This window comes from Oreochromis aureus, linkage group 17, assembly GCF_013358895.1.
Source record: "Oreochromis aureus strain Israel breed Guangdong linkage group 17, ZZ_aureus, whole genome shotgun sequence".
NCBI lineage: Eukaryota > Metazoa > Chordata > Actinopteri > Cichliformes > Cichlidae > Oreochromis > Oreochromis aureus.
Window position 1 is genome coordinate 5,824,282 of NC_052958.1, and position 18,744 is coordinate 5,843,025.

The window sequence follows — 18,744 nt, forward strand, 5'->3', positions numbered from 1 at the left end:
ATACCGGTGTAATTTTGGGCAACGATAGGAAAATGAAATATCGCGATAGAATATGGGTAAAACGCGCATGCGCAGGGCCTATGTTTACATACACATGGCGGTGATGCAGAATGGAAAGAGCGAAAGTGGATCGTTAAATGAAATGGATGAACCAGAACTGGTTTGTAAAAATGCTGCAACTTCAGTGGTGTGGAACTGGTTTAGCTTTCATCCGTCAGATACACAACAAAGCACTATTTTTGGTAGCGCATGCTAGCGGGCCGTCGTTATCACCGTGTTGTTTGGGAAATATGGCACACTTAAAATCAATCCTTTGATTTTTCTGAAAATCGACAGTGTCCCTTATAATCCCGCATGCCTTATGTATGAATTCTGGTTGTGTTTACTGACCTCGAAATGATTTTATGTGGTACACGGCGCTTGAAAATCTGTCAAATGTTTTGGTATGACTTTGCTAAGCTACGAAGCCGCACCGCTTGATGGATTGTCGGAGCATTACGGCAACCTAGGCAGGAGCCTCGCGGAGTAATACGTACTGTGCTTCAACATAATATTACCGTACTGTGTGTGTATAACCTCTTTTTAAGTTTTGTGGATATTATACATGGTTATGGTGAGGATATGTCGGCCAATTTCCACTGGAAATGCCTTTTGGTTAAACTGTCAGCGAGGAATTTGCACTGTTACATTTTCATATAACTTTAATGCACATAAAAAACAGCTGCTTGTTTAAGTGAAAATAAATTGATGGGGTTTTTAGCACTAATAAAGTTGTGGAGTTGTAAAGTATTTTGTCTAGTGTCAATTATATCGTCAGTTATATCGTTATCGCAAATTTTCAAATGTATATCGTGATAAATATTTTTGGTCATATCGCCCTGCTCTACTGGGAACACTAGAAACTAAACTAGGAACAGAACACACAGCTGGGTATGAGGGAGATTGCAACACAGGACAGAGGAAGACGTTGACATAAATACACAGAAGGACAGCACATCTTATACGAATAACTATAACAAGACAGGGGAAGCAAAACTGAACAGAATGAACATGGAAACACGAGACCTTCACAATTAAACAGGAAACGGAGGATCACGATGCAGGAGTGGAGGAGAGGCAGACGAGAGGGAGCGAGGGAACAAGAGGGAGAGAGAGCAGACATGATGGGCTGGGGAAACATGGATAAACATGATGGAATAAAACACAAGGAGGGGAAACAAGGCACAAGAACTCATATAAGCACATAAACACAGGCACACAGAGAGCACAAGGGGGAAATAAACAAAAGCTAAACAGTAGGTTTTATAGAATAAACCTAAGACTAACAAAGTGGACTTAAACATAAATCATGATACAAAATGAGAAAACTCAAAACCCTGAGTCAAATACCCAGGGTTTTGACAGGTAATGGTTTTTTGGACTTGTTGTCATTGATTGTCAGGAAAGCAGTGATTTAGGCCAATCCTAATTTTGCTTTGCACATAAACAATATTCTCAGTGTCTTACAGCTTATACACAGAATACATAAATAGAGATAAACGTACTATTTACTTATAGACAAAGTTGACTGATAGCATTATTGCTATTTTTTTGTGTAGATAGATATACATACATATATTCAGATGTAAATTATTCTTCTATTTTTGTATAGTGTCCTTTTTTTATTGTAACAATGTAAACCAATGCGCTAGTACTAATAAAGGTTGTCTTATCTTATCTTAAGAATAATTATGTAGCTGAAGAAGTTCAGGTCAAATACATCTCACAGCATCTACAGAGGTTCGAGCTACAAACATTTATGCGTAACCGTTGAAGTCAAGCTGCTCAAAGTCATACAAAAGGGCTTTTACAATTTTTAATTCCATATCACAGGAACGTGCAAGTTATAACGCTACACGTTAGTGACTGTAATTAATGAAAACCGGTGATATTCTGTGGAGCTTTTTGGCTTTTTGACCTACTGGTAATATTTTTAAAAAATGCAAAAAGGATGTTAAATTGTGATTGTTTTCACTTAAAAAGTCAATAGGGCAAATCTCCATTAATCACACTTCAAAACCAGCTGGAAATCTGTTATGTCAACCTGAAATGTCTCTGTGGCTCCATTATTAAATCTTAACATCATTCATTTGACACAAGTGTGATAACTTATCTCTCGACTGTCATCACTGATGGAGCTGTTTTATAGTTCTTGCTGTCAAAAATGACACTTGTAATATACCACTTGTACACGCGCATATATAACAGCACTCGTTCCCTCATTACTGATATTTACCAGACATCATGATACATCTTCATCAGCTGAGGGTCACCCTACTGGATGGTAATTCAGAAGTTAAACAAAACCCGTTTGTGAATTGTTTAGTGACCTTGATGACAACATTCATTAGACAGATTCACAGTAATGGATTAAATAACAAAAGGAAGAAGAAAAAAGAAACTCTTGAGAGCACTGCCAGGCCTCGAGCCATTACATCTGACATGATTTTCACCCAAGTGAATAGTTTGTTTACAATATGTCCTTTAATTTTCCCTTCTGCTCTCTTGCTTCCCCTTTGCATCTTCAAAGGCCCGCTTTACATCATTTCTGCTACATTACACTCACTGCTGCCGAGTAGTTCTGTTTATAGTTCAGAAGTTTTTGTACTCACACATAAACTGGAAATTTGTCAGTGACACTAGCGTTCCTCACACATCGCACTTGAAAATACTTGTTAGACTAAAGAATTTCCTTGAACTTTGAACTTGAAGCATGCAGCTGTTAAAAGGAGCGGCTGGGATGCTAATTCAGAGTACTGTAGGGTCACGGCAACAGGTAGCTGAACCAAAACCTTGTCGCCATTTATCTTTGGAACACTGTCAACATATAAAGATGGCGTCTTCAGTATAATTACACAAAACCAAATAAACACATGGACAAAGTTAGCACACCCATGTATTTATTACATCCATAATATTTGAGCTCTTTTACTGAGTAACAGGTGGAACCTATCTGATTTGTTCCCATCCAGGATTTTGTACCCTCTTTCCTATTGAAGTTTGTGCTCTACCATGATCTAAAGAGCTCTCTCAGGCCTTCAGAAAAACAAAAGAAAGAAGCTGAGGATGCCTGTGGAGACTGTGAAGCATGGTAGTTAAAAATGTTATGATTTGGGGTTGCTTTGCTGCCTCGGGGACTAGGGAGGTCGGAGTCAACAATGAATCTTTCATTAAATGAAAGATTACATGAGCCCATCTGCCAGCAAGCTGAAGCTGGAGTGGACATTTTAATATTATATGAACTTGAGCCCAACTTTCACATGTCCATCAAGGATTAGCTGAAAAAAGAAGAAACTTGGTTTTGGAATCGGACAGCCAAAGCCAAATTTAAAACAAGTCAAAATAGATGGATTTGAAAAGAAAAGATTTTGAAATATCCAGCCAATAGTAGCACTCAAAGCTCTTTCTACTGGAAGTCTCAGGTAACCAATATTACACACATTCATATCTTGTATCTATACCAAAACACTTTTATCTATTTGCACACAAACTGACATTCTAAAAGCATCAGAGACAACTTAGGGTACAGTATTGTGCGCAACGATGCTTTGGCAAACGGGCAGGAAAAGCTCAAGCCACCCACCTTCTGATTGGTTGATGACCAGCTCTATCACCTGAGCCACCGCTGCCCCCAAAATATAAATAATAGTATAATATCAATGTGCAAAATGGAGAGACGACACCTGTTACAGTTTATGTGAACTATGTGCATGTAAAACATAAAGGATATAAATTACATCTCTTAGGAACACCTGTAAGGAAAAGCTTGTTAGAGAAGATGTAAAGGCCAGGGAATTCTTCAAAGTTACTAGTTTGTAAGAAGTGTTCCTCTAATCACGTCCGTTTTTATAGCTTATTTTGTGACAAGCTGAGATTCAGTAATTGTTCCAATGGGAATAACAGCACAAACCTTTGGAAAAGCTTTACACAAAGGGACGCCCGGTTCTTCACTCATTTGTACATTGATGGAAGTAATGGTGAGAAATGGTGTTTGAAAAAACTGAAAAGTTGAGGCCAGCTGATGCCTGATGCAGAGATTATCGGGCTAGAAAAATGACCAACATTGTCAGTGACCACCGTCCACTTGTGACATGAGAAATATTCAGAATAGTGCAGTTTCAGACACCGTATGACAAGCACTTCATTTCAAAGCCTACTGAACCGGGCAGGGATGCAGGGAGGCTTTAAGGAGGGTCAACAATACTGATCATACAGATACTTAGCACCTCTAGATGTCTAGAGATTGATAGCCAGTGAACTGTTTAATAGGCAAACTGCAACACTGAATTTTGAAATGAATGACAGGGCAATGTGCTTATGCACATATGCTGACAGTTTTTAATAGGTTTCAGATTTTGAACTGTTTGAAATTGCTTTCTTTTGCCTTGTGAAACTTTGTCCCTGAAGTAAAAATAGTGAAGTTAAACATAGTTTATATTGCTTGGGTGCAGCTATCCTTGAGGCGAAATGCAGTATCGCCAAGTAATTCAACCTGAAGCAGCATGTCAGCAAAACGCACTCAACAATAACAATGCTTCACACGGACGTCAGTTTGAAGCTCCCGTTTTACTGAGCTGACACTGTGTTCACGGTACTTAAGGTATGCATATTCTATAGATTGATTGCTATATAAATATTGTTTATGGCGATAAGGTATTAACATCGAGAAGCATGCTTGCCGATGATTTGCATGCGAGGTTATTACAGCTACTGAAGGTGCCCTTCGGGAAAATTTATAGATACGGAAGCCAGCACAATTCCCACCTGTTTTATAAGACAGCCAGTACGCTGTGAAAAAAAATATGATGTATGTTTGCACTACAATTCATTCTAGGTTTCACTGTTACCCATTAAAGAATACAATTTTCAATCCATAAATGCATACTGATATTAGTATGAATGTATCCTTCTTACTTTATCTCGCCCATATCCTGTAATGGTCAAGAATGTTATCTAGATACGCTCTTCCTCTACTTTGTCTTCATCCATTCTCATCTATCTGTCTCAGTTCATCTCCTTTTCATTTTTGTGGCTCTGAGTGTGGCTCTCATGCTCTGTGTTGCATGGTTTTCATCCTTTAATATTTTTTCTCAAACACAGTTTTTCAGTTGTAAAGATTGAGAGCCAAGCCAAACCACGAGGCCGTGATTAAACACCTTATTTTTAAAGGGGTTTGTAAAAGCAACTTATTACACCACATACATAAATTTGTTTTTTCTTTTATTATCTATTTTTCCTCCAGCAGCCATTATTTTTGAGAAATCTTGTCAAGCTTTTGTTTACAATAATAATGTTCGTTTACAAGGAAATCCCCACGGGGCACGTTTAATGTCACCGGAGATTGTTTTCATGTTTTGAGTTAAACAGATTTCAAATTGTCCTTTACATCACAGTTTATGACAAATGTTGTTTAAAAAGTTCATGTTCCTGATTGGAGTTGCGATTGGGAATGCAGCTTTAATTTGATGTCATTTTGACTGCGTTTTTCCACTTTTTTTAAATATCTTTCTAAAACACAGGAAAGGAAACGTGCTTCCGACGATGCTACGTGGATATTAGATGGATATAATTTGAAATGGTTGTCACGAGTACATGCAGATGTCACATGTATTATGCTTTAGGTTTAGGGTTCTGTGTTTATGTGTATGCATATTTGTTGGATTTCCATAGTGAAATATCTCCTAGAGCGTTATCTGTGGTAGGCTTTTGTTTATGTTTACATTTGTTTACGTTTATGTGCCTGTCTGGGTGATTGTGATGTTGCATGATGGTGGTTAACATGTCATGTTTGGTTTGTTGTTAGGTAACGTGTCTGAATAACACATTAGTAAGGGATGGGACATGTAAATGCCAGACATGAAAATGAAATATTCATTCATTTACTCATTTAGTATTCAGTACATTCATCCTGGCTGCTATTATGCAATCTGGTGCTAATATGTTATCATAGCGGCTCTTTTCCAAAGCCACGGGTTTAATGTAAATTTGTGATCCTTTGATGATGCTTATTGATGATTCATTCTGCAGCATGGCCTGTCACAGAAAGCAGCTAGCTGCATATATCTTGTCTGATTTTCTATAACTCACTAACTTCTGCTGCAGCTGAAGACAATGAAGACTCCTGATAACTTAGTGGGGCTATATGATGGATGACTTACAGTCGGAAACTCAACGGAAGCTTATTTACAATTGAAAACTGCAGATATTAAAACTACCTATTGGATGGCCGTGTTTGTACGTCATGATAAATACAATTACGGGGTTTTTTTGTGATGAAAAACCATTTAATCTGAATTTTAAAATATATAGTACTGCACAAATATCTCTAGCCAGCCATTTCATTATGTTTTCCTTCCAGTGAGTCAGACTATCCTGCAATATCTTAAAGTGGTTTTGAGCAACAGTTCTCCAGCTTTCTGAACTTTTTCTTTGGACATTGACTGCTCTTTTGAACATTTTCAGAGGAATGTATTTTTAATCTTTAAGCTACATAACAGTGAACTATACAAGCACAAAAAAGAGATGCATCCATACATAACAGAAAAACTGAGCAAAGAACTAATTTCAAATTGTATCTTTAGATACTTTGTTACTATCAGCCTGTGGCAAAATCACATAATTTGTTTCTGATTTCTTTATTTAAATCTACAGAAACCGATAACACAGTTTGACAGGCATAAAATAATATTTTTGCTCCAACAAGGTGATTCCAAAACTTGGCATAACTCAGCATGGTGTGCAGTGTGCCCTTAATAAAAGAAATCTGAGGAAACTGAACAAGTGGAGGACATAAGTGATATAGTACTATCTACCGCAGATGAACTGGACCTGAAAGCCACGTGCTTAAGAAAAGGGAAAAAATATCCAGCAAAGACCTGACACAGGATCTGAGAGACACATCTGGCCCTTCAGCTTGTCAGCCTCATAAGAAATGACCTCAGTGGAAGGTGGCTGCCAAGCAGCCATTCAAGAAAAATCTAAAATATGCAAAATTATACAAGGACTGGTCTGAAAATCGTTGGAAACAGGTCTTATAGAGTGATAAATCCACATTTGACATTTTTGGTTCATACCTTCATCAGTATGTACTGAGGAGCTCAAGAGAGTTACAACAGTGAGTGTCTACAATCATCTGCAAAACACGGTGGAGGTGCCGTCTGCATTTCAGCCTGTGGTGTCGATCTCAAGTACACTGCCAATGCAGTTAAAGCATGCCTGGATAATAAAACACAAATTTAAATAGTCAATCATTGATTGGTCTTCCTAGAGCCGGGATTTCAACATTGTTGAAGCATTGTGGGATCATCTTGACAGAGAACAGAAGAAAAGGTAGCCAACATCCAAAGAAGAGCTTTGAATGTCTTTTAAGAAGCCTGGAGAAATATTCTGAAGACTATTTAAAGGAAAAGACAAGAAAGCCGAAGAACACAGGTGGTCACACTGAGTGTTGACTATCAAGCTTATTAGAATTGAACAAACTCTGTGTTTGACTTGTGTTTCCCAAGCAAAATACACAACATTGTACAAATATTTTTCCAATATATATCAAACCATTGTGTTATTTCGTCTCGCATTACTGTGGATAGATAGCCAAATAGTGTGACAGTGTAACACACAATGCCTGCAATGCGACAAGGACCTGCTCAATGCAGTGAGCAGCAGTACTGCCACTTTTTGGGACACAAAATATATTACGAATGTCCAAAACAAACAAAATATTCACCAGAAAAAGTCGAATTAAAATAAGATGCTATTTGCCTTCAACTCAAGCACTTAAGACAGGGATGACTGGGAACCTATGCCAGCGTAAGTGCAGGTGAAAGAATACACTGCACCTCAAACACACTTTCTTTGAATTGACAGAAGCCTGCTTCAGTTGTCGATACATTTATCAGTCTTGTCACTGTGTCTCAGTCTGTCAGTGAAGCCTAGTACGTGTTCAGCCTCTATGTAATAGGCTGAATCCTATTGCTTTTGAGAGACGAGTAGAAACTAACTAACTGGAGTCTGAAACTTCAATAAAGCAGAGCAGTGCTGGAAAAAAGGTACAACATCTATCATGCAGCTATGACAAAATGCGCACTGAATGTCCCAGATTGTTCCAACTGTATTTAACATATGAATTGTTTTTGTTTTGTTTTTAAAATCCCTTGTGGTAAAAATTTAGGTGGCGTGCTAACAAAATATATCATCCTGGTTGAAATGTTGCTGAAGGCAAGATGGCTGTAAAACCTCCTAAATATCATTTGAGATGTTTGATTTTATTTACCTGACTGATCACAGCTCTCTCCATTTCACTCCATCTGTCTGATTCTCCCCATCTTTCCCTCATCTCTCACTGTCATCGTCTGCGCTCATACCTCTCAATTGTCCCTTTACTTCATTGCTCTTCATCTACCTCCACATCTCATCTCTCACCCCACCACCACCACATCGCTCCTTCTTTTTTCCATTTATATTTCTACATTTTTTTCACATCTCTGCTTTTCCATCATTTTTCAATCCTGTTATAACTTTGCCTGTATCTGTCTTTCTCCATCTGTCATTCCCCGACCCGCTCTTCTTCTGTCTTAATCGTTACATCTTTGCATTGACTTCTCCCTATCATTTCTCTTCATCTGTTTATTTCACCCCTTCCAGTCACTCTCCTAATCACTCTTTTTCTCTCTGTGTCTCCTCCGCAGCTGGTATTGTTCGGAAAAAGCAATGGTGTGAGATGGTGCCGTGTTTGGAGGACGAGGGTTGCGACCTGTTAGTCAATAGATCTGGCTGGACTTGTACGCAGCCCGGAGGCCGAGTTAAAACCACTACGGTGAGTTCAGGCTGTCTTTTAGTGCCTCAGGTTACACAAAACCACTCACAAGCTGGTCGGTGTGCTTAGAAAACCAACTGTAGTGTACAACCAAACCAAGGACGCGTTTTTTTTTTAACAAAATAACAGTGATTAAAAAGTAAAGGTTAAGAGAGCATTTTGACAAGCTGACTCATTGTACAGTACAGCTTTGTTCTCAATAAAAGCTCTGATCTGCAAGCATAGCAAAGCCATTTCAAATCACTATTTTCAGCCTCAGTTATTTGGCTTGAAACATTTTTACTGTTATTGACATTAGACAGTGATTGGGCTACTTCTGAACCTTTAAGAATCTGGGTTTTCAATGTGAAACACTTGAAGTTTCAATTTTACAACGCTATTTCATGGATTTAAAGAATAGAAAAAATGTTATATAATGTTATACATTTTGTTAGTCGGTCTACTTAATACAAAAACTGGTGTAGTCCTCTGCTGCTTGTAGGTTTTTTGAGTAACTGTTGCCTTCCTTTAAGCTAAAAGCTGAAAAGCTTTTAGCTGAAAGGAAAAGCTTAACCCAGAGAACTGCTGCTCACTAGATTTTTTTGTCTCATCATTTTTGGATTTTCTGTAAACCTTAGAGATGGTTGCGTTAGAAAGTGCCAGCACCAACATACCAGCAAACAAACAAGTTCAAAGCCTCTTAAATCACCTTTCTTCCACAATCTGATGCTCCAGCAGGTGGTCTATACAGTGTCCACCTACCTAAATGCATTGAATTGCTAATATATAATTAGCAGATTAAATATTTGCATCAGCGAGCAGTATAACAGGAATAGCTAATAAAGTGGCTACTAAGAGTATTCATTTGGATTTTACAGTCATAGACACATTTTAAGTTTCTCTATTGACCGTGCACTGTGTCAGTTGTTTGTGCAAGAAAACAAACAAAAAAATGAAGAAAAGGAAAATCATTCAAAGATGCTACCTGTACAGCTTAGAACTAGGGTGACCAACCGTCCTCTTTTCCCCGGACATGTCCACTCTTCACATTCCGTCCGGGGAGTCCGGGGGGATTTTCGAGATTGATAAAAATGTCCCGGTTTTCCTATAGTCCGACAGAGGACCCATGTGTGTGACGTCATACCCAAACTGCTGCTTTGTGAGCGCTTGTTCTGCGCTCAGAGACGGGACAGACAGCGCGCAGCAAAGCGCCTATTATATTATCATTATAATGATGTCAGAGATCTCTGGATCCCAAAGATCCCAAAAGCGCAAGTGCATCTTTTCAGACGAACTGCAAAAGACATTTCCCTCGTACCGACCCAGTACTGGTAATTTTTGTTATGCAGATGAGGCATTATTTCTGTACCATTATTTAATTTCAGAGGCTTTTAAGTTATTTTTTTGCACTTGTTGACTTGTAAAAGCCTACATGACATATTGTATTTCACAATTCATTAACCGCACAGAGAAGGCATCGTTTTAATATGTTAAATATGTTTCTTTAAGCACGTTTTTCATGACTGAGCCAAGTGTCCTCTTTTTTGGAAATTAAAATATGGTCACCCTATTAGAACTGAGTTTACATAAGCTGCTGAATAGAAAACTGACCTGGTATGGACACATATATGGACACCGGTAAAGTAATAGCAGTGGATACTATGGTGCAAGCATTTGTCAGAAGTGAGACACCCAGATGTTTTACTCTACCATATTTCTATAAATTAAGCTGAAGCATTTTGACAGTATACAGGTTACATTAAAGTACAATATAATCACTCAGAAAAAAAAGAGTAATTTTGCATCACTAACTATAGTAACTTACTTGTAAGATTAGCAAGTAGGATGTAAATTAACTATTAGCTTAATTTCAATCCTACTAGCTAAATATATTACAAGGCATCTCTTCTTGTAGAAGATTACAAGAAGCAGTTCTTGTACGTGGTCCCTGAGAAATTAACATACTACGAAATCCATGCAGCTAACATTAGTAAAGGATACTGAAACCATGCTTTGCTTAAGCCATGTTGACTAAAGTAAAGGAAGTTTCTAAACATATATTGCCTTATCAGATTTTTTGTACTGTCTGCCACAGATAAACTTTATAAAAAAATACTACAGCATATCTTTGCAGTTTCATATTTGTTAGCCTATTTCATTCACTTTCAGCTAGCTAATGGAATGACGAAAATGTTTTTCGAAAACAGTATTATTTCATAGTTTCATAGCTCTTTCAAATGGCAGATAAACAATAACTTGTATGCATACAGTCATTTTAGCATCTTTTAAATTAATGTGGAAAACATTTAATATATTTATGCAGAGTAGGTAACTGGAATATACTATAAATGTTAGCAACATGCCGATGTTGTCCACTAGTGTTGGCATCTAGAAAAATATTAAACATATATCATAAAAGTGTTGCCTATCAGTGGAAACCATGTTGGAACCCAACACTATGGTCTCTGAACACTGAGTTGAAAGATGCTAAAATGATTACATTAAGCTAAGGAGAAAATTACAGGGAGGCAAGATAGAAAGTCATTACAGGCAACAATCTTTTGTATTATAAATGGACTGTTCATAATATATTGTATATATTATATAAATATTCATTAGTGCAGCTCTAAACAACTCACTTAGGTAATGCAAGAAAATTAATTTATCATCCTTGTTGCTTATTTGCAAAAATGATGTAGCCCTGTTTAGCATAGCCATTTAAGCTCTGTTTCAGCACCTGTTTCCAGACTGTACTTGACAAGATTTCAAGTGCAGTCTGGAACCATTTCACAGCCTCCTGAAAATGTTTCTTTTCACCCTCCTTGTCTTCAGCTCATCTCCAAACTGAACGCGCTTTGTTTACTTCCTCGATGTCAGCAATTAGCTTAAATTAGGGACGCTCTTACTGTTAATGATGGCAGCAGATGGGAAGCCACGGCTTCTACTGGCTAAGATGACACCCATTCATTCACCCGCCTGTCCTCTACACCGCTGCATCCAGCTCTCCAAGTCTCCTCCTCTCCACTTCACCCTCTATTCCACCCCTCCTTTCTCCTCCTTACCCAACAAACACCGTCCTCCCATTGATTTCAACCCCCACATCTGCTTTACAAGAAGCATAAACACTGTTGCTCTCCCGCCTGTATGCGCGGAGTCTATACTGTGGCAATTAAAGAGGTCTCGCTTGAGAAACATGTTACGCAACACACACACACTCGTACACACACATATAACTGCCCTATCTGTGAATGTCAATGCGTGAACACTGAGGACCAGTGGTGCATCATTAATGCATCTGTCATGATTTAGTCATCAGCTGACTAACTTGTTTATTCCTTCCTGTTGAGAAAACAAACACGTAAATACAGAATGCATAAAATATAAAAATGCTGAATGGTTTGCTATCAGGTTTCCTTCCTGTGTTGTGAGTCATGTGCGTCTCCCCGTGCCCAGACACAAACCCGAACGTTAACCCAGTTGCGGAGACTGCGGTGACAGCCGTTACAAGTTCCACCTACAGTGTAGCTTGTTATCTGGGCAGGTTATCCCACACACATATTGCATGCACACACTGTAGCTGTAACATTTATAATACACGTCAGATAAAATATTGTATGAGGTGTTGCAAATCTTGGGGCTCACAGTATGATCGAAAAGCTAATGGCATGTGCATTCGGGCTTGCATGCTAACAGGCTCTAACTAATGACTGCTGTTGTGGATTTTCCATACTGGTATCCGTGACCATGTACCCCTGCTTTGTTGCACAGGGTAGCCCTGCATGCTCTGGCCTACATGTACTTTTCTTGTCCTGCTCGGGATGTCACTCAATGTAGTTCTCATCGGCTTACAATATGCAGGATGTGACAGGTATTTCGTGCTTGCTTCATTGGCTACTTTAAACTTGGTGACAGCCAGTCAAATGGCTGGACAGCTATGCGCACTCATCTGTGCCAGTCCGCGTATGTGTGTGCGTGTATGTGTGTTTACGTGGGTTCTACCAGCTTTCACTGTCAGGGAGCATAATAACTGGCAACAAGCAGACTCGGGTCATTGTTTAAAACTCTTCTTAAAATGTATGAATTTGATGGCAGGACTGGGCTCCTGTGACCACCACCTTCAAGCTCAGTCACGTGGAGAAATCTCTAAAAGGACATTTACTTCTCAGCCTTAAGTTTAAGGGCAATTCTAGCAAGCCCAAAAATTACAATAACCTCTTGTTATCTGCTCACCCAAAGGGGAATCACTCACAAAAACAAAACCATTTACTCCCTAGCTTCCGTGTTTAACTTTGAACAAATAGCCCCTTCCCTGAGGCTTTTCAAGGTTAAACCGAAACTGCAGCCGCCCCACTGTTGCCCAAGGTTGACTGTTAGCTGTGCACAGTCCAGTGAGCATGTCTGACCTGTCCGTCAGGTGTTTGTGCGAAAAAACCCCAAAACATCAATGCAGACAAACAGACATATCCCTTGTGGGTATTTGACTAAGCCAAGTCAATCTGACTCAGCTCCCGTAACCCCATAAAGGGTTATTTTGAACAAATGTCAAAAGGCAGTTTGCGTGTATTGGTCAAATGTTTGGGAGTTTGTGTTTTCTCTGTCAACCAGAGGGTTTGGGGGGGGGGAGGAGGGGCTTGTTGTTCAGGGTGACGCCGCTGACCTCCTCTCTAACTTTACTCGGCAACACAGCAGCGTGAGTTGCAAGAAAGATTAGACGTAATGCCGCGCGTCCTCTCTCGACCTACACAACGTCACTCATCTCAGCGGTCACCGTTTGATGTGCTTCGGTGTAAAAATAACTTCCTCGCCTGCCGCCTGTCTCGTTCTCAGGCATTCAGGCATTTTCTCTTTTCGGTTTTTCCTCTCATCCTCCCCCTCGTCCCCTCTCTCTCCAGGCATTTATCTTACTCTGACCCTGCTTTGGAGAGTACACAGTTGTTCCTGTCAATAAAACTACAGTATGGATTTCTCAGAGGCCGGCTCCAGAAGAAACGTATGAAGATTGATATGTGCGTAGCTCGATGTTGACAGTGACGTTTTTTGAGGGAGGTTACTTTTAGCAGCGTCGCACTCCAACCACAGCTGAATAGGACGCATATCAAGCAGAGGTAGAGCTGTGAAGCTCCAGCATGTCATTTATTTCAGAATCAGGTTTCTCACTGATAACAATGACAAGTTTCTCCTCTGAAGGAGTGACCTAATAGAATATGAAATTCTACAAAAATAAGCTCTAAGACTGTAAACAAGCTCCCCGGAGATTTACTCGACTGCGCTGATGAGCTGCATGTTCGTCATCACCTTGTTTTTTTTTCTGTTACCTCAGGATATTATTGCATCTGCCAATATATGTAGCATATCCACACGAATGTAAGGTGATAAATATGCACTTACATCAGCTTTAGTTGAGAATGATCTGCCAAAACATAACTGATGTGACAAAATGTTTTACTGTGCTGGCAAATGACTAGCTCATTCATTCTGTGCACTGGCTTTTTAATATGGCTGAGTTTATACACATCTCCCTGCTGATTGGCCTGACATACTCGTCAACAAAGTTTAGAATATAAATAGCAGCATAGGGCATTTAATCCAGTTTTCTTATGTAATAAGTGTATTGTCATACTGTTAAATCTGCAGTCTCCCTTGTCCGTGTCCGTGTGATGTACATTTGTGTCCTGGTAAGGTTACAGCGAGTAACCGTGCAGAGAATGACAACAAGCTACCGTGTGCTCACGTGCTCCCTCCTGCATGCTCTATCCACGCAGCACTCTAGCCTTACCTGAACAGAGCATTGCTCATGTTATGTGCTGAGAAAGTAAACATTCAGACAATGTGCTGACTTCATTCTCCTGAAATGGTGCAGAGCTGCTGCCTGAAAATGGTTTTGTAACAATTGATAATACAGAAAATACAAATCCAGTGTAAATCAACCCATTCTGCTACTTGTCCAAATAATACGTCTTTCTCTACTAAACATTTAAGCCATCCAAGTTATGTTAGAAAGAGTACTATTCCAACCACAATTTGAATTACAGCTACAGTTCCAAGAAGATCCTAAAAAGTATATATGGGTTTTAGGCAACATATTACTTCCATCCAGAAGACAATGTTAAACCACATCTATTACAACAGCAGGGCAAGAATCTGGGTGCTGAACTCGGGCGCAGGCCAAACCTTTCACTAATTGAAAATGAAAGGACTGTTGAGCTGCTAGAATCCTGTATCAGACAATAATATGACAACATTTGTGCACCAGAGGTTCAGCAATTGATCTCTTTAGTTCGCAGACATTTACAGACTTTTGTCCACAGTGGTAAATATGGCCCCGACTATGCTTTTTTGGAACCGAGGTTGTACATGACACTGCATACAACTCTAATTCAAATTATAAAACACGCTTTTTTCATGGTTTTTAATGGTTTATACATCGATCACCGGCTGCTGACTTTTTAATGAGGCATATTGTTTATGTCATTCTTGTATGAAACCATCCTATTAACATTAATTGTCTTTTCTTTTATTCTCAGTTTAGCCAGATGTGTAAAAAGATCTGGCACATGTAAGATGTTAACCAATAAATTCAATTTTAGCTTTAGTGTACTGCAAAGATCTCGTTCTGTGTGCAGTATCCTGGTCATAGCTTTCCATGGTACCAAGAAAGAGCTGGGGGAAAAAGGCTAGATAAAGAAACGCTTTAGCAGCAGTGAGGGGTTAATTTGACTATACCGGAATACTTTCCACACTGCGTGATGCTAAAAGGTTTGAACATACATTTTATCACAGTTACCACAGTGAAATGCTGTCTTTGCAAGGGCCTCTCTTTTAGCAGAACGATATGTAGTCTCAGCAGTCATCTTCCATACCTTCTTCTCTCGCTGAAAGGCCTACTGCTGTCTCTCTCCAGAGAGGAGGATGCTCTGCATCATGCCCTCCACCATTTTAGACTGGCAGATGAATCAGCGCGAGGAGCTATCTCTCTCTGCGTGTGCCGACGCGGGGAGCTCGGCGAGAATGAGGCAGAGCGAGTGCGCTGTTAGAGGAGAAAAGCAAAATCACCTCAGGTTATCTGCCAGCTTTTGTGACAGCCTGATAAGAGGAACAATTCAAAACAGAGGCAGAAAAGCAGCGCAGGAGAAGAAAAGAGCAGCGTGAGTGAAAGACAGAGAGAGAGATTTGAGCCAGTCAGACGTAAAGCATCGTAGAACATTAAGTCATTTTAAGTTGGTTTGAGTCAAGCGGATGCTCTTTAAAACTCTCGAGTACCCGTTAAGTTCATACACAGGGACATTCGCTGCCAAAGTAGCTTTGGAAGGTTATAATTGCACAAAACCCAACAGCCAGGCCACTTAGCCGGTATTTTCAAGTGAATATTACACATCAAGTCACAAAAAGAGCTCTTGTTATCGTGAAAAAGGACTAAAGCGCGCCACAATTTCAGACATTGCAGGAAACAGTGAAAAAAACAACTGGAATGGCTAAAAATCCTCAGATGTCTAACTAAGTCTTAATCATATGTTTCATTAGGACGATCCTGATTGGGGTATTTAGGCGTTGAGCAGAGAGCTATGAGCAGAAGTGGCACCTACTGAGAGAAAGACTGTGATTACTGTAATCAAGACTTTTTCACTGGGGAGAGGAGAGGAGAGAAAACACAGTTGGGAAGAGCAGTTACTTCAGCCTCTTCAAGGAAAGAGAGAATATCACAATATTTGATAATATGAGCTCTTGCGTATGCATATTTTATGAACTTCGTCAGGGTTCTGCGTGGGAAATTCATATGCATACGTGGTTGTGGACATCCTGCCATAAATATCTCCGGCTACAAATGGGTGGGTTTGCACTAGATGATCTCCCAGTCTGTGTCTGCCTGTAAGCGTCCTCTGTATTTACACATTTGTATTTCTGCCAGTGACGGCAAGTGTGTTCAGCTGAGTATGAAAAAGCTTTTTCGACTGGTGCTTGTAAGCGGATGCTGATGGCCTCCCCCATCTTTGCCCCCGCCATCACTTCTTTTCCATCTCTTCTTCTCAATCTTTCTGTGGATGCGGCTCAAGCCGGGCCTTAAGGTATCCCCCAACGCCTCCACCATCACCATGTCCCCCCTCACCCCCACCCCCCCTGTGGTTCTGGGTCGGTATCGAGCGTGGTAATTGATCCCTCTGGGCCCTCCAGCCACATCCAACAGTGAGTTGAACAGAATCACCACTAAGAAGACAGCTGCTTGGCCACCACAGACAGGCCAAAGGAAAGAGAGAAAGAGAAAGAAACCCTGTTGCTGCTAACCATTAGCTCTGTCTGCCAACTTCCTTCTGGAGGGAGCCAAGTCAGCACATTGCATTGGCTTGGAGAATACTAAATCCTCCATTTTGGGAAGCTGGGAATAATGTTGGGACTATAAACAGTGAGAGGCAAGAGGAAATGACTTAAAGAACAGGAAAGTCTCTCTTTCTCTGTTCTTATCAACTCCCTGTGAGGTTGTGAGATTGATCTGACCCACTGTTACCTAAACCCAAAGCCTCTACTAGCCAGTGAAAGAATACCCGTTTTATTTCATTCTGAATTTCAACCCTTCTTCCTTTTCTACAGCTTCCAACATTTCCAAGTGGCCAAAAGTGGGAACTGATTCCATAAAGCGCAGCGTGATAGCTGGCTTATGTTTGCACTCCAAGCAGTTTCAAGTCCCAAGAGGTGCAGGTGTATTCCGACATGAAGGAAACAACAAACACACCCATGCAAGGACAAAACATGGGCACACTCACACCCAAGTCAAGTATCGTGTATTACCTCTGATCTCAGAAAAACATGTTTCTCCTTTTCAAACAGTGAAAGAGAAACTTATTCATGTTTTCAGCCTTGAGGCATTTACCAAATAAGGCTGTGGGGGAATTTTGTTCTTTTTTAAACTGTCAAGATAAGCAGTGTTTACTGGAGATTGATACTAATTACTGTACAGTAATTACTGAAAGTAGTGTAAGCTTCATCAGTCCTCTCAGAGAGATATTACCTGTGAAAGCTTTAACCTGCTTGAATGACCAATACGTTCTTAACTAAGGGTGCTATGATATACCTGCTGGTTAATTAAATTCTGTTAATTGTGGAACCTGCCAGGTGAGCTGTCACAATCTTGGTATCTTAAAACTGGACATGACAAGCTGAAATGGTGTTATTTTCAATAAAATTTGCAACTAATTCCATGAATTTATCAGACAAATGTTTAATGAGGTTGCAGATCAAGTAAGCCGATAGCTTTTTTGCTAACAGTACAAGAAAAAATTGAAACGTGGCCCCCTGCTGCCCATTAGAAATGATGCAGATTTAGGTTTTCAGGGCCAAGCAGTACATCCATTGTTAACATATGTCATGCCAGAGGCCCTGGCAACTCAAAGAAATGCACAATCTTGCAATCAGCATTTGATCCTGTCTTCCTCCCCTCACCCCCTGATAGATGGCTTCACCTCCCTGAGCCTGGTTCTGTTGGACGTTTCTTCCTGGTAAAAGGGAGTTTTTCTTTTCCACTCTTGCCAAGTGTTTGCTCATAGGGGATTGGTGTCGTTTGATTGTTTGGTTTTTTTCTGTATCATTGTAGGGTCTAAAAAACATCTTGAGGCACCTGTTATATAAATAAACTGGTATTGAATGGAATTGAACATGTCTCTTTGCAAAAGGAAAATCAACTCAATCAGTGTATTCTGGATTCTGAATGTAATGTAGTTGTTATAAATTTCTGTGTATGTAAACAACAATATATTTGAAATTTTTGCCAATTTGTCACAGTTAATCACAAACAGATGGCATGTAATTACCAACTTGACCTCATTCAATCACAGACTGATAGCACTGTTTCTTTAAAGCTGGCATCGGACTGCGAGCGGTCGCAGACCTGGTCCCCATCTTCAAAGCAATCATTTCAAAGGCAC

At 39.8% G+C, this 18,744-nt stretch overlaps 1 protein-coding gene across 4 annotated transcripts in view; it reads left to right on the forward strand.

Annotated features, from left to right (window-relative positions):
• tafa5a (TAFA chemokine like family member 5a) overlaps positions 1–18,744 on the forward strand; it is a 158,050-nt gene that overhangs the window by 130,934 nt on the left and 8,372 nt on the right. For 3 of the 4 annotated variants that reach the window (XM_031758539.2, XM_031758540.2, XM_031758541.2), the window contains exon 3: positions 8,724–8,851. The exons of the other annotated variant lie outside the window; for it this stretch is intronic. In XM_031758539.2, coding sequence (XP_031614399.1) covers positions 8,724–8,851 — 128 coding nt within the window. The remainder of the gene's footprint in view (positions 1–8,723; positions 8,852–18,744) is intronic. 4 annotated transcript variants of the gene reach the window in all.